Here is a 14,728-nt window from a genome sequence, read left to right as displayed (position 1 = left end):
ATGCACGGCGTATGCAAGGTACGGGACACGCGAGGGCACGTGAGATCAAAATGCCGTTCCGGTTTCTGGTGAGGGCGTTTCAGCGGGGTTGTGGAGAAGGGGATTGGTGACCATTCTTGCAAGGGATTCGGTCGTTGTCTGAAGGCATCCGAATGAGCGTCGAATCAAGGCATGGTGTTGAGGTCTCTAATGGTAAAGGGATTGGTGCGGTAGAGCGGAACATGAGAAGCGAGGTTCTCGGGTATCTTGGCGCGCGGGCGGCTAGCACCATGGCGATTGCAAAGAGCGGTTGACAGTTGGTGGGGTTTGACATGTCAAAGTGTGGCATCATGATCCGTGGTTGACCGTCGTCGGATGACGCTGCAGATAATTGCCCCTTGCGGAAAATTGGAGACGGGCTTAGCTCAGCCAACTTTCACCAGAGATGCACCAACAACAGGATACAACAATATCGATGAGAATCTTAAGCCCGATTTTCTACATCCCAGCGCTATGCAAGAGCGTGACTATTATCGACTCCGAACCCTTCCAGACCTAAACGCCGCATCCTGACCCGATTGCTGCCTCGCGCAGGCCACATCATTGAAATATCAACCAGACGCCCTCTTTTGATCTGCAAAGCAGATGTGTGAGAATGAAAGGAAATGGTGTACATGTGAAGAGCAAACTTTGCAATCCCATCATGCGCGTCTTCTTCCACTTCCAAAGCCCATCCGCTGCGCGGCGGCAGACCTCTTGGTTGGTTTGGGAGTCTCGACGTCGCTGTCGGACATGTCCTCTCCCTCGTCAACCTCTTCGTCAAAGTCGTCCTCAGATTCCTCATCACCAGAGTCGTTGTCCGTCTCTTCGGCCTCGTCGTCCAACACATCCTCGTCCTCGCTTGCCTCGGACCCATCTTCTTCCTCGGCGTTGAAGTTCATGGCTCCATCGTCACTGCTCTCGGCCCCGTCGAGCTCATCGTAGTCCTGAGCCTTGGCGTTGCGGCCGTCGGTGATGGCTCCCGCAATCTCGGCGTCGTCGTCAGAGTCGTCCTCTTGTCCTTCGACGTAGATGACACCCTCCTCTTCTTCGTCGTCGTCCATGGCGGCGGAGCGTTGCATGTTCTTCCTCAATTCCAATTGAGCCGACAGCATGTCAAGCTTGCCCTTCAATGTCAGCAGGGGTTGCAGGCCACTAGCCCGCTCCTTGATGACGCGATTGAGGCTGGTAAGCTGGCGCATGACTTCTTGCCGGCCAGCAAGGTATCCTCCATGCGAGACAATGGACCATTGTACCCAGACCATGAGGTTGCCCGCACGACCAGGTCTCTTGTGTAGCCTCTCTGCGAGTCTGCGGAGGAGGTTGGCGACTAGAGGGGAAGGTAGGCGCTCGATTGTGGCTCTGACGCTGTCGAGATCATTCATTTCGAAACAGGATTCGAGAAGCTCGCGGTCGTTGGTCTTGAGGGCTTGGGTCAGGACTGTGCTAAGCGAGGTGGCGGAGGGTGCGGAGAGGGCGCGATGGGTGTTTGCAGGGGCCAAGGCGTTGGATGGCGCGTTTGAATCCACAAAGGTTGCTTCGACGTCGACGACCTCGGGAGCGGTGGCCTGCAGCAACTCGCCAAACGAAGGGGGTTCCGCGTCTTCCTGCTCGGCATCTTCTCCATTTTGCAATTCCATGTCGGTGGCGCCCGCTTTGGTATCGGCAGCATCTTGTTCGTCCTCGGAGCTCGACAGTTCGCTCATTTCCTCGTCGCTGGAGATTGTGACGACGTCCGGGGCGGCGTCCTGCATGTCGACGTCTGCGTTGCCGACTACAGCTTGGGACTCGTCGGCTTGTTGGCCTCTAGTGCGCTTGGTGCCGTTGACGGCGGCGACGGGGCGCTTGGTGCCATTTTTGTCCGAGGGCACGAGACTGGCGAGGGCGGACTTGTTTGCAGGCGTCGAGGACGGGTTGTTGGAGCGCTTTGATTTCTTGGCGGGAAGAGGCGAGTCGAGGTTGGCGGCCGCAGCCTTGCGACGGGCAGCGACGGGAGCAGGCATGGTCGGGAGTGGTGCGTGATGGTGATGGGTGTGGTGGAGGACGAAGCATGTGGGCCAAAATTTTTGTTGGTTCTCTGGACATCGGCGTCGGCGCTGATGCGATAAGATAAGGGCTGAAAAGTCCGGGAATGGTTAGGGGAAAGGGCGGCCGTGCACAGGCGTTTGAGGCGGCGGCGGCACAATAAATGGCTGCCTCTGCCCGGACTCTGCTTTTTGGTCCTCCGTCGTGTTGTTGTTCGGGCTCCGCGTCACTGATTCGCCGCAACCTTTCCATTCGCCTCGCCTCGCCCAACCCCATCGCATCGCATCGCATCACCACGCGCATCACACCAAATCAAATCGCATCGCATCACTACGGTCCCTCAAGCTTAGCTTGCTCCCGTCCGCCGCCTCGGCAAGCTCCTTCTGACTCACCTCCGCGTCTCTCTCCAACACCTTGACCACCACCATCGCGCCTTCCCGACTTCTTCCATTCTCACTCACCTCAACGCGGGCCACGTGATCCGCCGTCGCCGCCCTTGGTGTTTCACTCGGGCCGTATATATTGCCTGCTCGGGCTACTTCGACCGCGTCCGTCTCCTCTGCTCCTCGATTCCTCCGCTCACCCCCGACCTCCACCGCACCCCTCCAAAAACAATCCCCCCCAAGTCTCAGGCGTGTCGCAGCCCGGCCCAACGCGTCACCCGGTCTCTAGCGCGTCCCCAAGCTCCAATTCTTAGCTACCTCCCTCCAGCTTGCCGCCCACCGCCCGACCTCGCCTCTGTTGTTGCTGCAGCCTAGTGGAGCTGGCGCCCTGTCGCGTAATCCACGGGCGTCTTTTTTCTTCGCGTTTGCATGGCCGTCATGACCTCACCCGCACTGGACAAGCCGTCCTTGGATGCGAAACCCGTTCCATCGCAAGACACGATGGCTTTGGATTCCAACATCAACGGGTGAGTCTGCTCCATGCTTCCATTTCTTGAGTTGAGCACATAGTTAATCAATGCTTTTCGGCTGCAGAGGCGCAAATGACCATGATCCGCTATTTGATGAAGACCCGTCTCCTCACCACTTCGACCTGTCTGACCCGCCACCCGCCGATGTTGCGCACGAATCCACTCCCGCGACAAACGGCGACAGTGCTGTGAACGGGACATCCCAGGCCGTCGACGCACTCGACGCCAAAGATTCCTTGCCAACGCCTGCCGACGACGGCAATGGTGGCATTGCGCCTACTGCGCCCACCCTCGCTGAAAATCCGCCCGACGTCCCGCAGACCCTTCCTTCTGCGCCTGACAGCCTCGCGCCTACCACCCAACCTCCTGCCATCGACCAACCCACTTCAAATGCTCGCCAAGAGCAGACCGAGTCCACAACCAATTCTTCCGTCGACGAAAAGCCAACGACTCTGATGGATGCGCAAGGCCACACGCAGCCCGAGGCGCCTGCGCAGCCTTCTCCACCTGTGGAACCTACTCCCGCCGATGCCGCGCCGTCTGCGCCGACCGCCCCGCCCGCTATCGAACCCACACCACCTGCGGACGACTCTGAGAGCAAGATGGACACAACCGAGGACATCAAGGTCGAAGCGCCCCCTGCAGATGCGCCCAAGGAAGAGACGGTCGCGCAAAAGGAGGAACAGTCTGAGCAGGTGTCTGCGATCCCAACCACCGAGGTTGCGCCTCAAGCTCCGACCACAGCCGGTGGCGACCGTGCCAACGTCGAGGCTGCGACCGCAACCACGAATGACACTGCGCAGGATCACCCCATGGAGGATGCGCCTGCGATGACCAAGACTAGGCCGCGCGAAGAGGATGAAGAAGATGGTCCTTCAGCAAAGCGCGCGAGAACAACAGATGGTACAGCCGAGGCGGAGGCAAAACCAGCCGAAGCACCTGCGCCTGCCCCTGCGACTAATGGCAGCGCGGCGCAACCGCCTAAGCCGACCATCGAAACCAACAACATCACCGCTCCCGTTGAACCTGCTCCAGCAACCCCCGCCATTAGCAGCGCGCCGGAGAAAAAGAAGTATGATTCAGCGGATCTAACTCCCGCGCAGGCAAAGTTTCTCTTGGACCGCCTCCGGGGCGCAAAGAAGACCAAGTCTGCCTTTCCATTTCTCGCTCCAGTCGACCCCGTGGCGCTCAACATTCCCCACTATCCAGAAGTCATCACCAGGCCCATGGATCTCAGCAAAATGGAGGTCAAGCTTCGCGAGAAGCAGTACAAGAGCGTCGACGACTTCATGTCCGACTTTTATCTCATGATTGACAATTGCATCACCTTCAATGGAACCCAGCATCCCATTGCGCAGACGGCCTGGAATTTGCAAATGTGGTTTGAGCGGGGAATGCATCTTATGCCCGCCCGCGATGCTCAGACTGAACCGCCTAAGAGAACGAAGAAATCAAGCAACGTCCCACCAAAAGCTCGCCGCGAGTCTCGAGCTCATGTTCCTGCACACTCGCCAAAGGATTCCAACGCGTCTGGGGTCACATATGCCCTACAAGCCGACGGTACTCCGTTGATCCGCCGCGACTCAACTACTGGCGATGGTCGTCCGAAGCGCGAGATCCACAGACCGCCGCCCAAGGACCTTCCCTACTCCAACCCCCGTCCCAAGAGCAAAAAGTCCCAGCTGGAGCTTAGGTTTTGCGACATGGTCATCAACGAAATGTTGAAGCCAAAGCACCACAGCTTTTCCTACCCATTCCTGACTCCTGTTGATCCGATTGCTCTCAACATTCCCCAGTACCTGAAGATCATCAAGAAGCCCATGGATCTTGGCACGATATCCACCAGGCTCAAGACCGGAGAATACAGCGGGGCCAAAGAGGTCAAGGCGGACATAGAGCTCATGTTTGCAAACTGTTTCAAATTCAACCCCGAGGGAGACGAGGTCAACAAGATGGGCCACTTGCTCCACGACGTCTATAAGAGGACGTGGGAGAAGAAGTCGGAATGGTTGCAGCAGCATGCGCCTGCCTCTGACCCCGAGTCGGAAGAAGACGAGGAAGAGGAAGAGGAGAGCGAGGACGAAGACGAGGCTGTGCGTCAACGTCAGGCCGAGATTGCCGAGCAAATCATGAAGTTGACGCAGGAGCAACTCTCCTTGCAGACCAAGAAAAAGAGCTCGCCGAAATATGGCAACAAGAAGAGCGTGAAGAAGGAGAAGGAGAGCAAGCCCAAAAAGGCCTCGAAGCCCGCGCTCCCGCTCAAGCCTAAGAAGAAACAGCGCCAGATTACGTTCGAAGAGAAGCGTCTCATCTCTGAGACCATTGGCAATTTGGATGAACACCAAATGGCTCGGGCTGTCCAGATCATCCGGAACGGAGTGCCCGCTCTTCAGGTAAGTAGAATACCATCATCTCTTCCATTGACATGGGTGCTCGCGACGCGACTGTCGGGTCGCTTCCGCATAGTTACCCACGCTCCTCGAAACCTGCTTTAAAACAAGAATGTGAAGCTAACTCTGACAGGGTGTCAATGACGACGAGCTCGAGCTTGACATTGACACCATCCCGAACGACGTTCTTCACGACCTGCTCAAGTACATCAAGACGGTCGCTCCAGACTCGATCGTGGTTCAGCAGCAGCCAGTAGCTCAAGATGATGACTACGAGCCACCTTCCCGCAAGGCCCCTACCCAACCCAGGAAGAACAAGCCCATGGGCAAGCACGAACAGGAAGCTGCCATTGCCGACATCAAGCAGCGCTTGCAAAACTTCAACAATGGGGGCTCTAGCGATGGTGCCAGCCCTGAACCCACTGGTAAGCAAAGATGTCTCGTCAAGCTTCCTGATATTCTAACGCACGTACTAGCTCTCCACCGGGACGACTCGGATGACGACGATTCGAGTGCCTCTGAAAGTGAAGAGGAATAAGTCTCTTGCCAAAGAGTGCTGTTTCAAAGCTTCAAAGTTGGCGTTTGAGGCGCGAATATAGATCTTGGTGGACCTGTATGAATCACCTTGGCCTCCTCTACCTCGACCTCGCATACAGCGTGGATCCGACCCTCCTTGCGTATTCACCTTTACTGTACAACAGTCCTCAGCTAGCCCTTCACTTCCCCCGTGTTTTTTGCTTTCCTTTTCTTATTTTCTGGTTCTTGTCGATAGGTTGAAGCGCGTGCTCTGCAGGCCAGCGGGGCCGCGGTTGATGATGGATGATTGACGTTTATGAGCGCAAGGTCGGGATTCTGGGAAACAGAAAAGTCTGCTTCTTTCTCTACCAGGACGGAGGCGGCACTGCATGGATTCAAGGCAAAAGAAGTCTTTGGGGCGGCGTGGGTATGGGGCGCTCCTACATCACCTTGGGCAACCATCATCTGGCTCTCGATTTCCCCCTGGAATGCCAGCAGCGAGGTCTTGTATGCTAGGGGATGACTGAATTGGTGATGATGAAAAAAAAAAAAAAAAGTCGAATCGTCGCACATGGCTTGCCAAACGACGGATCAGACTGGGAAAACCAAGATAGTGGATGAGAAATCAAAGGACTATAAACTGTACCAATGCTTCTTGAATAGTGCACCGCGAGCTCTGTGTCTCAACTTGCGCATTCTTGGATGCTGAGGTAAGAGACTACCGAGCCGCCGGTCTTGGCAGATGGCGCGCATCGCGTTTCGACGCCCCAGCTTTGATTTTCCCCAAGCTTCAACATCCACATCGACAAGCTCTGTTCTACCGCTCTCGACTCCCTCAATCCCATCAATCGTCGTCGTCTGCTCCGATCGTACCCGAATTTTCGAATAGAAATCTCACTTGTCCATCAACGACCGCCAACGCCATGGCGCCGGTTCAAATCAGCGAGGTCAAAGGCAGCTCGCGAGAGAACCGCACCGCCGCGCATTCGCACATCAAAGGGCTCGGGTTGAGGACTGACGGGACCTCGGAAAAGAATGGAGGTGGTTTTGTGGGTCAAAATGCCGCGCGAGAGGTACAAACACCCAAGGACGTGAAATGCGCGGCTACGGTTCAGCCTGTTGCGACAACAACAGCGCTGTCATTGCGTGCATGTTCTCCATGTAACCGAGGCTGACGTGGATTTTAGGCATGCGGTGTCGTCGTGGACTTGATCAAGGCAAAGAAGATGTCGGGCAGAGCAGTGCTGCTGGCTGGAGGCCCCGGAACGGGAAAGACTGCGCTCGCGCAGGCCGTCGCACACGAGTTGGGAACCAAGGTGCCCTTTTGTCCCATTGTCGGTAGCGAGATATATTCGGCAGAGGTCAAGAAGACGGAGGCGTTGATGGAGTGCTTCAGAAGAGCCATTGGTATGTGACGGAACGGATGGACGAAGCGCTCTCTTGGCCAGGTGCTGATGCAGGACAGGTCTCCGTGTCCGCGAAACAAAAGAGGTGTACGAGGGCGAGGTCACAGAGCTTACGCCAGAAGAGGCCGAGAACCCGCTTGGCGGATACGGCCGCACCATCTCTCATCTTCTCGTCGTGCTCAAGTCGGCAAAGGGCACCAAGAAGCTGCGGCTCGACCCATCCATCTACGAGGCCATCCAAAAAGAGCGTGTACGGCTCGGCGACGTCATCTACATTGAAGCCAACACGGGCGCCGTCAAGCGCGTGGGTCGCTCAGACGCCTACGCCACCGAGTTCGACCTCGAGGCCGAAGAATATGTTCCGGTCCCCAAGGGCGACGTGCACAAGAAGAAGGAGGTGGTCCAGGACGTGACGCTGCACGATCTGGATGTGGCCAACGCGCGGCCGCAGGGAGGCCAGGACATTATGAGCATGATGGGCCAGCTGATGAAGCCGCGCAAGACGGAAATCACTGAAAAGCTGCGCGCCGAGATCAACAAGGTCGTCAATAAGTACATTGACCAAGGCGTCGCGGAGCTCGTTCCCGGTGTGCTCTTCATTGACGAGGTAAGCCCCAATTCCTTTGAGCAATCAACGCTGCTTGCTAACCCACCGTGACCGCAGGTCCACATGCTCGACCTCGAAACCTTCACCTTCCTCAACCGCGCCCTCGAATCCACCATCTCGCCCATCGTCATTCTCGCCTCCAACCGCGGCCTCTGCCCCATCCGCGGCGCGGCCGACACGCTCCCGCCGTCGGCGCACGGCCTGCCGCCGGACCTGCTGGCGCGCCTCCTCATCATCCCCACGCACCCCTACGCCCCCGACGAAGTGCGCCAGATCATCCGCGCGCGCGCCCGCACCGAGGGCCTCCAGATTGCCGACGCGGCCCTCGAGCGCGTCGGCGACGCCGGCGTCAAGGTCAGCCTGCGCTACGCCCTGCAGCTGCTGGCCCCCGCCCAGGTCCTGGCGCGTGTCGGCGGCAGAGAGGAGGTCGGCACGGCCGACGTCGAGGAGGCCGAGGGCCTGTTTTTGGATGCGGGACGCAGCGCCCAGGGCGTTGGGAGTACGAGTGGCTTCATTGCTTAAGCGATGAGACTGGTGAAATGGATGGCTTGGGATCGAAGATTTCCTTTGAATTTCTTGTGGGACTGGAGATCTGGAGTCGCGCTGGGCGATGGGCGATGGCGTGGTGCGCAAAATGGTAGAATCCTCGAGCCTTGGTCTGCTTCGAATGCCGAAAGGGGAGAGCAGGGAATCAGAAAAAGATGTAATGACGACGACGAGGAGTGTGCCCCATCTGGGCACGAGTGATGCACGAAAATCAAAACACGTCAACCAATCCACTGGGTATCAAAGACTTGCGATTGTGAGGGAAGCCTGCTACCAAGGAAGAGGGGCAAGAAGGGAGCAAGTAGCCACAGCTTGCTTTTTGCTTCAAGTGCTTACTTCCCTGCTTTCTCCAACCTCGAGGTCTTCAGTCTTACAAAGGTAGCTGTCTATCTGTGGCATGCTCTCCAGACCAATGATTCGGCAATGCGATTGCTTGGGAAGCCCAAGTCGGGTTACATGACGGGAGTGGTTGATTGGGTACCGGTCGTATGCTGCAGAGGTAAAAGGCGCAACTCAGAGGCTGGTAGTGGACTGGGGAGCAGTTTGTGAAAGTGGGAAACTCGAATGGAGGAAAACGGGGGAAGCTGAATTTGAATACAGGCGTGGAGATGGAGGATTGAAACAAAGGGAGACGTGGAATAAAGTGTTCAATCAATGTTGGCCTTTCCCCCCTTCCACGTGTTTTACCCACCCATTCAAAGTGAGGAAAACTGCAAAAGGGCCTTCATGCAGAAATAATCCATTTGAGCCGAAGCCTGCTCCTCTTTATTGACATCTAGACTTATATGAGGCCCAATCACTCCCTTTATGCCAAAGTCCGTTCTTTTCCAACAATGCCGCCCGTCCAACAACGCCTCTTCCCATAAACACACCTCAATAGCATCCATACCTCAATAGACCCACCCCGTCAAAACCACCCAAAAAATCCTATAAATCCACGTGGTACGCCTACCCTTTTCTTCTCTAATAATCAACACACTTTCATTACCAAGATTCCAACTACATCCACACTCGTTACCACCACTTAACAACTTCAAAATGGTCGCTCGCTGGCGTACTCCCTGGACCTACACCACGGGTCCTTTGAACCCGCAGTGCAGTGTCATGTAAAGGCTAGCTACCGACTCTTGTCTTCTTGATGTCGCAAGCCGGCACTCTTCTTGAAAAAAACTCACAAAATATGGCGGCGGGGGGAGGAGTTGTTTGTACGATAATTGGGCACGGCGGTGTTTGAAAGGCGCCATCTGCTGGATAAAAAGATAGAAAATTTGAAAACCTCGCTGGCCTTTGTGCCGCAAACAAACTCGAGTTCTCTCTGAAATCTGAATGCTGCTTGCTCCGCGGGCCCACCACTTACATTTGTTTGACGTCGAACGGGACGGGGACGGGAGGGTGAGGGTGGTGTATTGTATTGTACAAGATACTGACCTCGAGATGGAAGAGAGAGAGATCAATCACCATGTGCCTACGTGCATGGATAGTGTGCCTCGCTGGCTTCAATTGCCAAACTACCTTAGCACCACCCCCTTACTCTTCAACCTTCCCCACCCTCGCTCGCACTCTCCCCCTCGCCCTCACTCCCTCCCTCACCCGTAAAGCCCACGCACCCCACCTCCTTGTACCCGACGCCCCTCCCCTCTCCCAGATCCCTCGCGCCCATCTCACACACCGCGACCTTCTCCACCTCCACGTCCTCCGCCCAAACAAACTCCTCATACGCCTGCATCAGCTCCCTCGCGTCAAACCTGCCGTTCTTCAACCGTTTTCCTGGGGCTTTGCCCCGCCCGCCGCGCGCATACACCGTGTTGACAACCGTGGCGTGCAGGCGCAGGGGGCGGTCGTCGGGGACGAGGAGGCCGGCGTTGTTGAAGATGGAGCGCACTGCGGATGCGAAGGTGTAGAGACGCGACGTGGGGTCGTGCGGCGAGGCGTAGAGGACCGATGTGCTGTGCGGTTTGTGCATGGCGTGCAGGGAGCGGAGGGAGAGGGTTAGGGGGGTGGGTGTTGCTGATGGAGGAGAAGGGGACGGAGACGCTGATGGGGACTTTGTTTGGGCTTGGGCTTGGGCTTGCGAGAGGAGGGACGAGAGGTCGAGGGTTTGAAGGAGTGAGAGAGCGCGCGAGAGGGCCGCGCTGTCGCGAAGTGACATGACGCCCAGCGTGAGGTGGAGAGTCCCGATGGGGCGGAGGGCGGCGGGTGGGAAGGGAGCTTGAACGGGTGGAGATGGTGAAGGTGCTGCGTCTTCGTCTGCCTCTTCGCCCTCGCCTTTTCTCCTGTTCTCCCCCTCCTGTCTCTCGGCCTGCTTTTGCGTTTGGTCTTTCGGTTCCTTCTCCCCCTCTCCCTCTCCCAAAACACCCCTCCTAAACGCCTCCACAGACCTCTCCAGCTGCGGCCGCGACTGCGCCGTGACAAGTGGAATGCACAAGAAATGCGTGAGCGGCGGCTTCTTTGCCCCATCTCTGCCATTTCCCCCTCTCTCGCCTTGCTCTTTTGCCTTTTGCTCTCCCTGCGCCTCTCCTGGTGGTGCATCGCGCTCCTGAGAAATCGACGATGCGGATGCCGCCGCAGCAACGTCACCGCTCGTGGCATCCCGGTTGGTGGTGGTGTTGGTTGTTGCAGATGCGGTTGATGGGGCAGGAGGTCCTTTGTACCCGCCCTTCATCACGCGGTGCCCCCGGCGCGGCATTTTGGTCTGCTCGCCGGGAACACACGGAGTCGAGGAAAAGTGCGCGCGCGATTCTGTGCGCCTGGCAATTGAAGAAAAGACTTTTTGATATGCGGACGTGTCGCGTGTCGTGTGCGCAACGCGAGGACGACGTTGATGCTGGTAGCGCGCGACTGGCTCTTGTGATGGTGGAAAAGATGACGCGCCAATGCAAGAGAAGAGGCGTGATGCAGGCGGACAAGACGATGGCGAAGAAGCAATGGCAATGAGTGCGAAGCTTGGCCGTTTATTGCTCACGCAAAGATTTCTTGGCCAACATCCGGAGGCAGAAGCGCGGTGGAGAATGGGGTTAGCTCTTCGCATGAGTCACGAGGGTGCTAGCTGCCTGCACGTCCCGTTTGGGAAATGGGGATCGGATTGGTGATGGTCGAGGTTTCAATAATAATGAGTTGAGGTGAGCGCTAGCGACGGAGGCAGAAGCGCCAGGCACGTGAGACGCTGATCAGGGTCTGCCATCCGTTACCCAACGCGTGAGAAGAGGCATTTTGGCCAGGTTGGCCGATGGATGGGTTAACCAAACATCTGGTGTTCGTTCCGAAGATTTGGTGACTGCTCTGCCCGGTTCCGTGGGTCAGCGAGGGAAAGCAAAGCCCGAGTCGCACTACAATGACACGTGCCGAGGCAAGGATGAGGCAATGAATGTCCGGCGACCAAAAGTAGACGTGGTACATCACTGAGGATTGCCAAGTCGAAATCAATTCAAAGAGTAGGGAAGAGAAATAATGAAGCGGAGCCGCCCATGCTATCTCTGCAGAGCCGTAGCCCGCAGTCAGTCTTTGTTAATAACGAGTTATCCAGAAAACCCATAAGTCATGATTCCAGAGAGACGCAGCCGTAGTAATCTTCCTCCTCCTTTGGTTCCAACGACGACAACAATAACCCCCACACGTCCACGCTCCAGGGCCCAGCCTCGGGCTCGCGGCAGCAGTCCGGCTTGCTGAATGGTGGTGTTGTGGTGGTGCAGTGCACCGCAGCAGCGGCAGCACCCCCTCCTTTCGCCCACTACTACAAACCAAGCTCACAGGGGGGCCTGGCCGCTCAGGAGGTCTCGTCGTCGTTGGATTTGTAGAATTTGCGCAACACCTTTTCAACGTCCTTGAACTCTTGCTTGGCCTGCGCAATGGTCTTGGTCAGGCGCTCGAGGCAGACCTTGTCGTCCGGCTCATTGTGTGTGCCCGTCTCGTCCTTGTTTGCGCCAAAGTGCTGTATCTTTTCGCAGCTGTCCTTAACCTTTGTGAGGCCGAGCGTGGCGGACGAGCCTTTGAGGAAGTGGCCGAGCTGGGACAACTGGGCGAGGTCCTTTTCCTTCCTAATCACGCGAGGACGCGTCAGCGTGGGGTCAGAGGGTTCAAGGGGTGAGGGGTGCCCACAGGCTGGTCTCCATCTTTTCAAAGGTGCTGTCGGCTTGCTGGAAGAAGTCGAAGACGATGCTCTTGGAAAATTCGCGCGCTTCCTCGTCGTCGTCCATTTCGAGAATCTGCTCAAAGGTTGCCGTGTCGATGGCATCGCCAGCTTCGGGCAGGCCGGTGGAGCCGTCCTCGCTCTGTCGTGGCATTACTGTCAGCGGGGGGGATCTCGCAGGGCGTGTCGAGGGCGGGAAAGACGGTCGGGGACGTACTTTGTCCTCGGGATGATCTGTCGCCCGAGCCATGTCTATGATGTAGGTAGTCGAAGGTAGGGGGAGGTGAGATGGAGCGAAGTGGGTGTGATTCGCGGGTCCTTTGTGCGGGTAGCAGTCGCGTGGCGGGGCAGCGATGGGAACGGCGTTTGGCGGGAGGGTGAGGTCAGCGGATGTCTCTGGGAGAGACGAGACAGGTGATGCAGGATTTTTGGTCGAATTAGGGTGGTGGAGTGGGCGGCGGGTGGCTGGACTTGGTGTGGGCGCGGGCAGCGGGGCACAGGGCAGGTTGGCGGATGAAAAGGGAAGGTAGGTGATGAGTGTGGGAGAGGCAACTGGAGATGGATGGGGAGCGAAGCTGTGAAGGACTGCGCAACGGGCCGACGTATGGATTTGGAGGGAGCGGAAGGGCTGAAGTAGCGAAATTTTGTGGTCCTGGGGGAAAGCCGGGAGAGGGCAGTGCTCAGTGCTCAGCGTGCTCGGTGCCGCTGGTGCTGGGCTGCTGCTGGTGCTTTGCAGCTCAGGTGGGGTTTGAACGCTGACTCGGCCAGACAGTGGATTATTGATGCGGTGCGGTGCAGCAGTACAGTACCTCAGGTCATGTTCTCTGCTCTTTACAGCCATCAGGTGTTTGCTGGCTCTTTGCTTTCCAGGTTGTCTTGTGCTGGCATCCCCGACAAGCGTCGACCATCGTCGTCTGCTATGACGCCATGGCGACATCAGCCCAACTCCAAATCCCTCATCTCCTTCCAGTCACCACCAATTGCTCCATTCATGTTGTCGGTCGCTCGAAGCCGTTTAGCTGCCATCAGAGGAGCTTGTTCAAAATTCTAGACCTCCAGGCTCACGGTTGATATAGGAGCTGGGCCGTGGTCCAAATCAGCCCATGCGCCTGACGTCGGGCCCGCGTCGCGCTCCGGCATGGTGACGTATAGCGCCCAAGGGTCGTCATGACCTCTCACCTCCAGTCGCACACTGTATCCATACACCACCCCAGCATTCACTTCTCCCGATCTTTTGCATCAAGCCTCGTCGCATTCTCATGTCGCCCGTCGTCATTTATCAAAATGTACCACCCCAGGCTGCCGGTCGCCGTTGGATTACCATGTATGTACTTGATCATAAGCCTTTCGCCGAGTCCCGAAGTCCCCGCCGCCCGTGCCCCGCGCCGCCGGCAGCCCGCTCTTCTTTTGGTTCTTCTCCCTTTCCACTGCAGCACTCCTGCACCTCGGAATTGCTGTCATGCATTCAATCTATCCCCATCTCCGATCAAATCTCGAGAGCCTCAATCTCTTCTTCCCTTTTGGTTCTCTGCACCACCATCTCCTGCCTGCTGCAGCAACCACTGCACCCCCAAAACACCTCACAGGAAAAATAAATCATACCACTCGCCAAGCCCGACCTCGTCCCGTCGTCCTCAGTATGCCGATGACCGATTCCCAGGTCAACCTTGTCGTCTTTTTGTTCCGCCCTTTTTTCTTTTTTCTCATTGGTTGTCCCCTTCTTTTTTGCGCTTTCAAGCTAACCACCAACAACAAAAAGCGTACGGGGTGACCGAACGTCGTCATAGACTTTGGACCTGGACCAGTCGAATCACTTCTGCATCTCGTCCGTTGGATACGAAGACTTCATGTAAGAATGCCAGCAGGGATCAGACTGCTCCCGCAGCATCAGTTTTCGATCATAATGACCATCCATGAAAATAAAGTTGGCCAGCAAGGCAGCAAATGGACATTTGCAATCCGAGTGCATATTTTGCATCGACAGCAGCAGCGCGTTGCTGCAACGTGAGGGTGCGAGGTGTTCGCACCCCTGCAGCCAGCCCTCCCCAGTCCCTTGGCCCTGGTTTCCCTGACGCCCACGTCATTCCACACTGGCGGTCAGGTAGCTATTCGTAAGAGTACCAAACAACGACTCCTGCCTTGCCCTCGTTCATTTTTTTGGCGGATTTATCACTTCACTTC

The 14,728-nt window shown here is 56.9% G+C and overlaps 6 protein-coding genes across 6 annotated transcripts; 3 read left to right on the top strand and 3 right to left on the bottom strand.

The window, feature by feature from the left end:
* Window positions 1-396: 396 nt before the first annotated feature.
* Window positions 397-2,065, bottom strand: BKA78DRAFT_303779 (Dip2/Utp12 family-domain-containing protein). Its single transcript, XM_066887566.1, has one exon. It carries the CDS (start codon window positions 2,019-2,021, stop codon window positions 681-683), a length of 1,341 nt encoding a protein of 446 aa, XP_066749913.1. The 5' UTR covers window positions 2,022-2,065; the 3' UTR covers window positions 397-680.
* Window positions 2,066-3,558: 1,493 nt separating this feature from the next.
* Window positions 3,559-5,884, top strand: BKA78DRAFT_245275 (Bromodomain-containing protein; the record flags this gene model as incomplete). Its single annotated transcript, XM_066884112.1, has 3 exons — window positions 3,559-5,349; window positions 5,480-5,771; window positions 5,823-5,884. 3 exons carry the CDS (start codon window positions 3,559-3,561, stop codon window positions 5,882-5,884), a joined length of 2,145 nt encoding a protein of 714 aa, XP_066749912.1.
* Window positions 5,885-6,785: 901 nt separating this feature from the next.
* On the top strand, window positions 6,786-8,397 carry BKA78DRAFT_291810 (TIP49 C-terminus-domain-containing protein; the record flags this gene model as incomplete). The annotated part of the gene is made up of 4 exons (XM_066885957.1): window positions 6,786-6,935; window positions 7,050-7,269; window positions 7,328-7,875; window positions 7,933-8,397. The coding sequence occupies 4 exons, from the start codon at window positions 6,786-6,788 to the stop codon at window positions 8,395-8,397; spliced, it is 1,383 nt and encodes a 460-aa protein (XP_066749911.1).
* Window positions 8,398-9,955: 1,558 nt separating this feature from the next.
* BKA78DRAFT_291809 (AKAP7 2'5' RNA ligase-like domain-containing protein) lies at window positions 9,956-11,107 on the bottom strand (the record flags this gene model as incomplete). Its single annotated transcript, XM_066885956.1, has 1 exon — window positions 9,956-11,107. The coding sequence occupies one exon, from the start codon at window positions 11,105-11,107 to the stop codon at window positions 9,956-9,958; it is 1,152 nt and encodes a 383-aa protein (XP_066749910.1).
* A 665-nt stretch (window positions 11,108-11,772) lies between these two features.
* Window positions 11,773-13,625, bottom strand: BKA78DRAFT_303769 (signal transduction histidine kinase). The gene is made up of 3 exons (XM_066887565.1): window positions 12,765-13,625; window positions 12,517-12,689; window positions 11,773-12,455 (listed from the first exon to the last, which is right to left on the bottom strand). The coding sequence occupies exons 1-3, from the start codon at window positions 13,482-13,484 to the stop codon at window positions 12,185-12,187; spliced, it is 1,164 nt and encodes a 387-aa protein (XP_066749909.1). The 5' UTR covers window positions 13,485-13,625; the 3' UTR covers window positions 11,773-12,184.
* Window positions 13,626-13,773: 148 nt separating this feature from the next.
* BKA78DRAFT_21224 (uncharacterized protein) lies at window positions 13,774-14,651 on the top strand. Its single transcript, XM_066883657.1, has one exon. The coding sequence runs from the start codon at window positions 13,832-13,834 to the stop codon at window positions 14,462-14,464; it is 633 nt and encodes a 210-aa protein (XP_066749908.1). The 5' UTR covers window positions 13,774-13,831; the 3' UTR covers window positions 14,465-14,651.
* Window positions 14,652-14,728: the final 77 nt, after the last annotated feature.

Source organism: Phyllosticta capitalensis (genome assembly GCF_038381095.1).
Source record: "Phyllosticta capitalensis strain CBS 128856 chromosome Unknown BKA78scaffold_1, whole genome shotgun sequence".
Lineage (NCBI taxonomy): Eukaryota > Fungi > Ascomycota > Dothideomycetes > Botryosphaeriales > Phyllostictaceae > Phyllosticta > Phyllosticta capitalensis.
The sequence above is the reverse complement of the archived record's forward strand: the minus strand, read 5'-3'. Positions and strand labels throughout refer to the sequence as shown.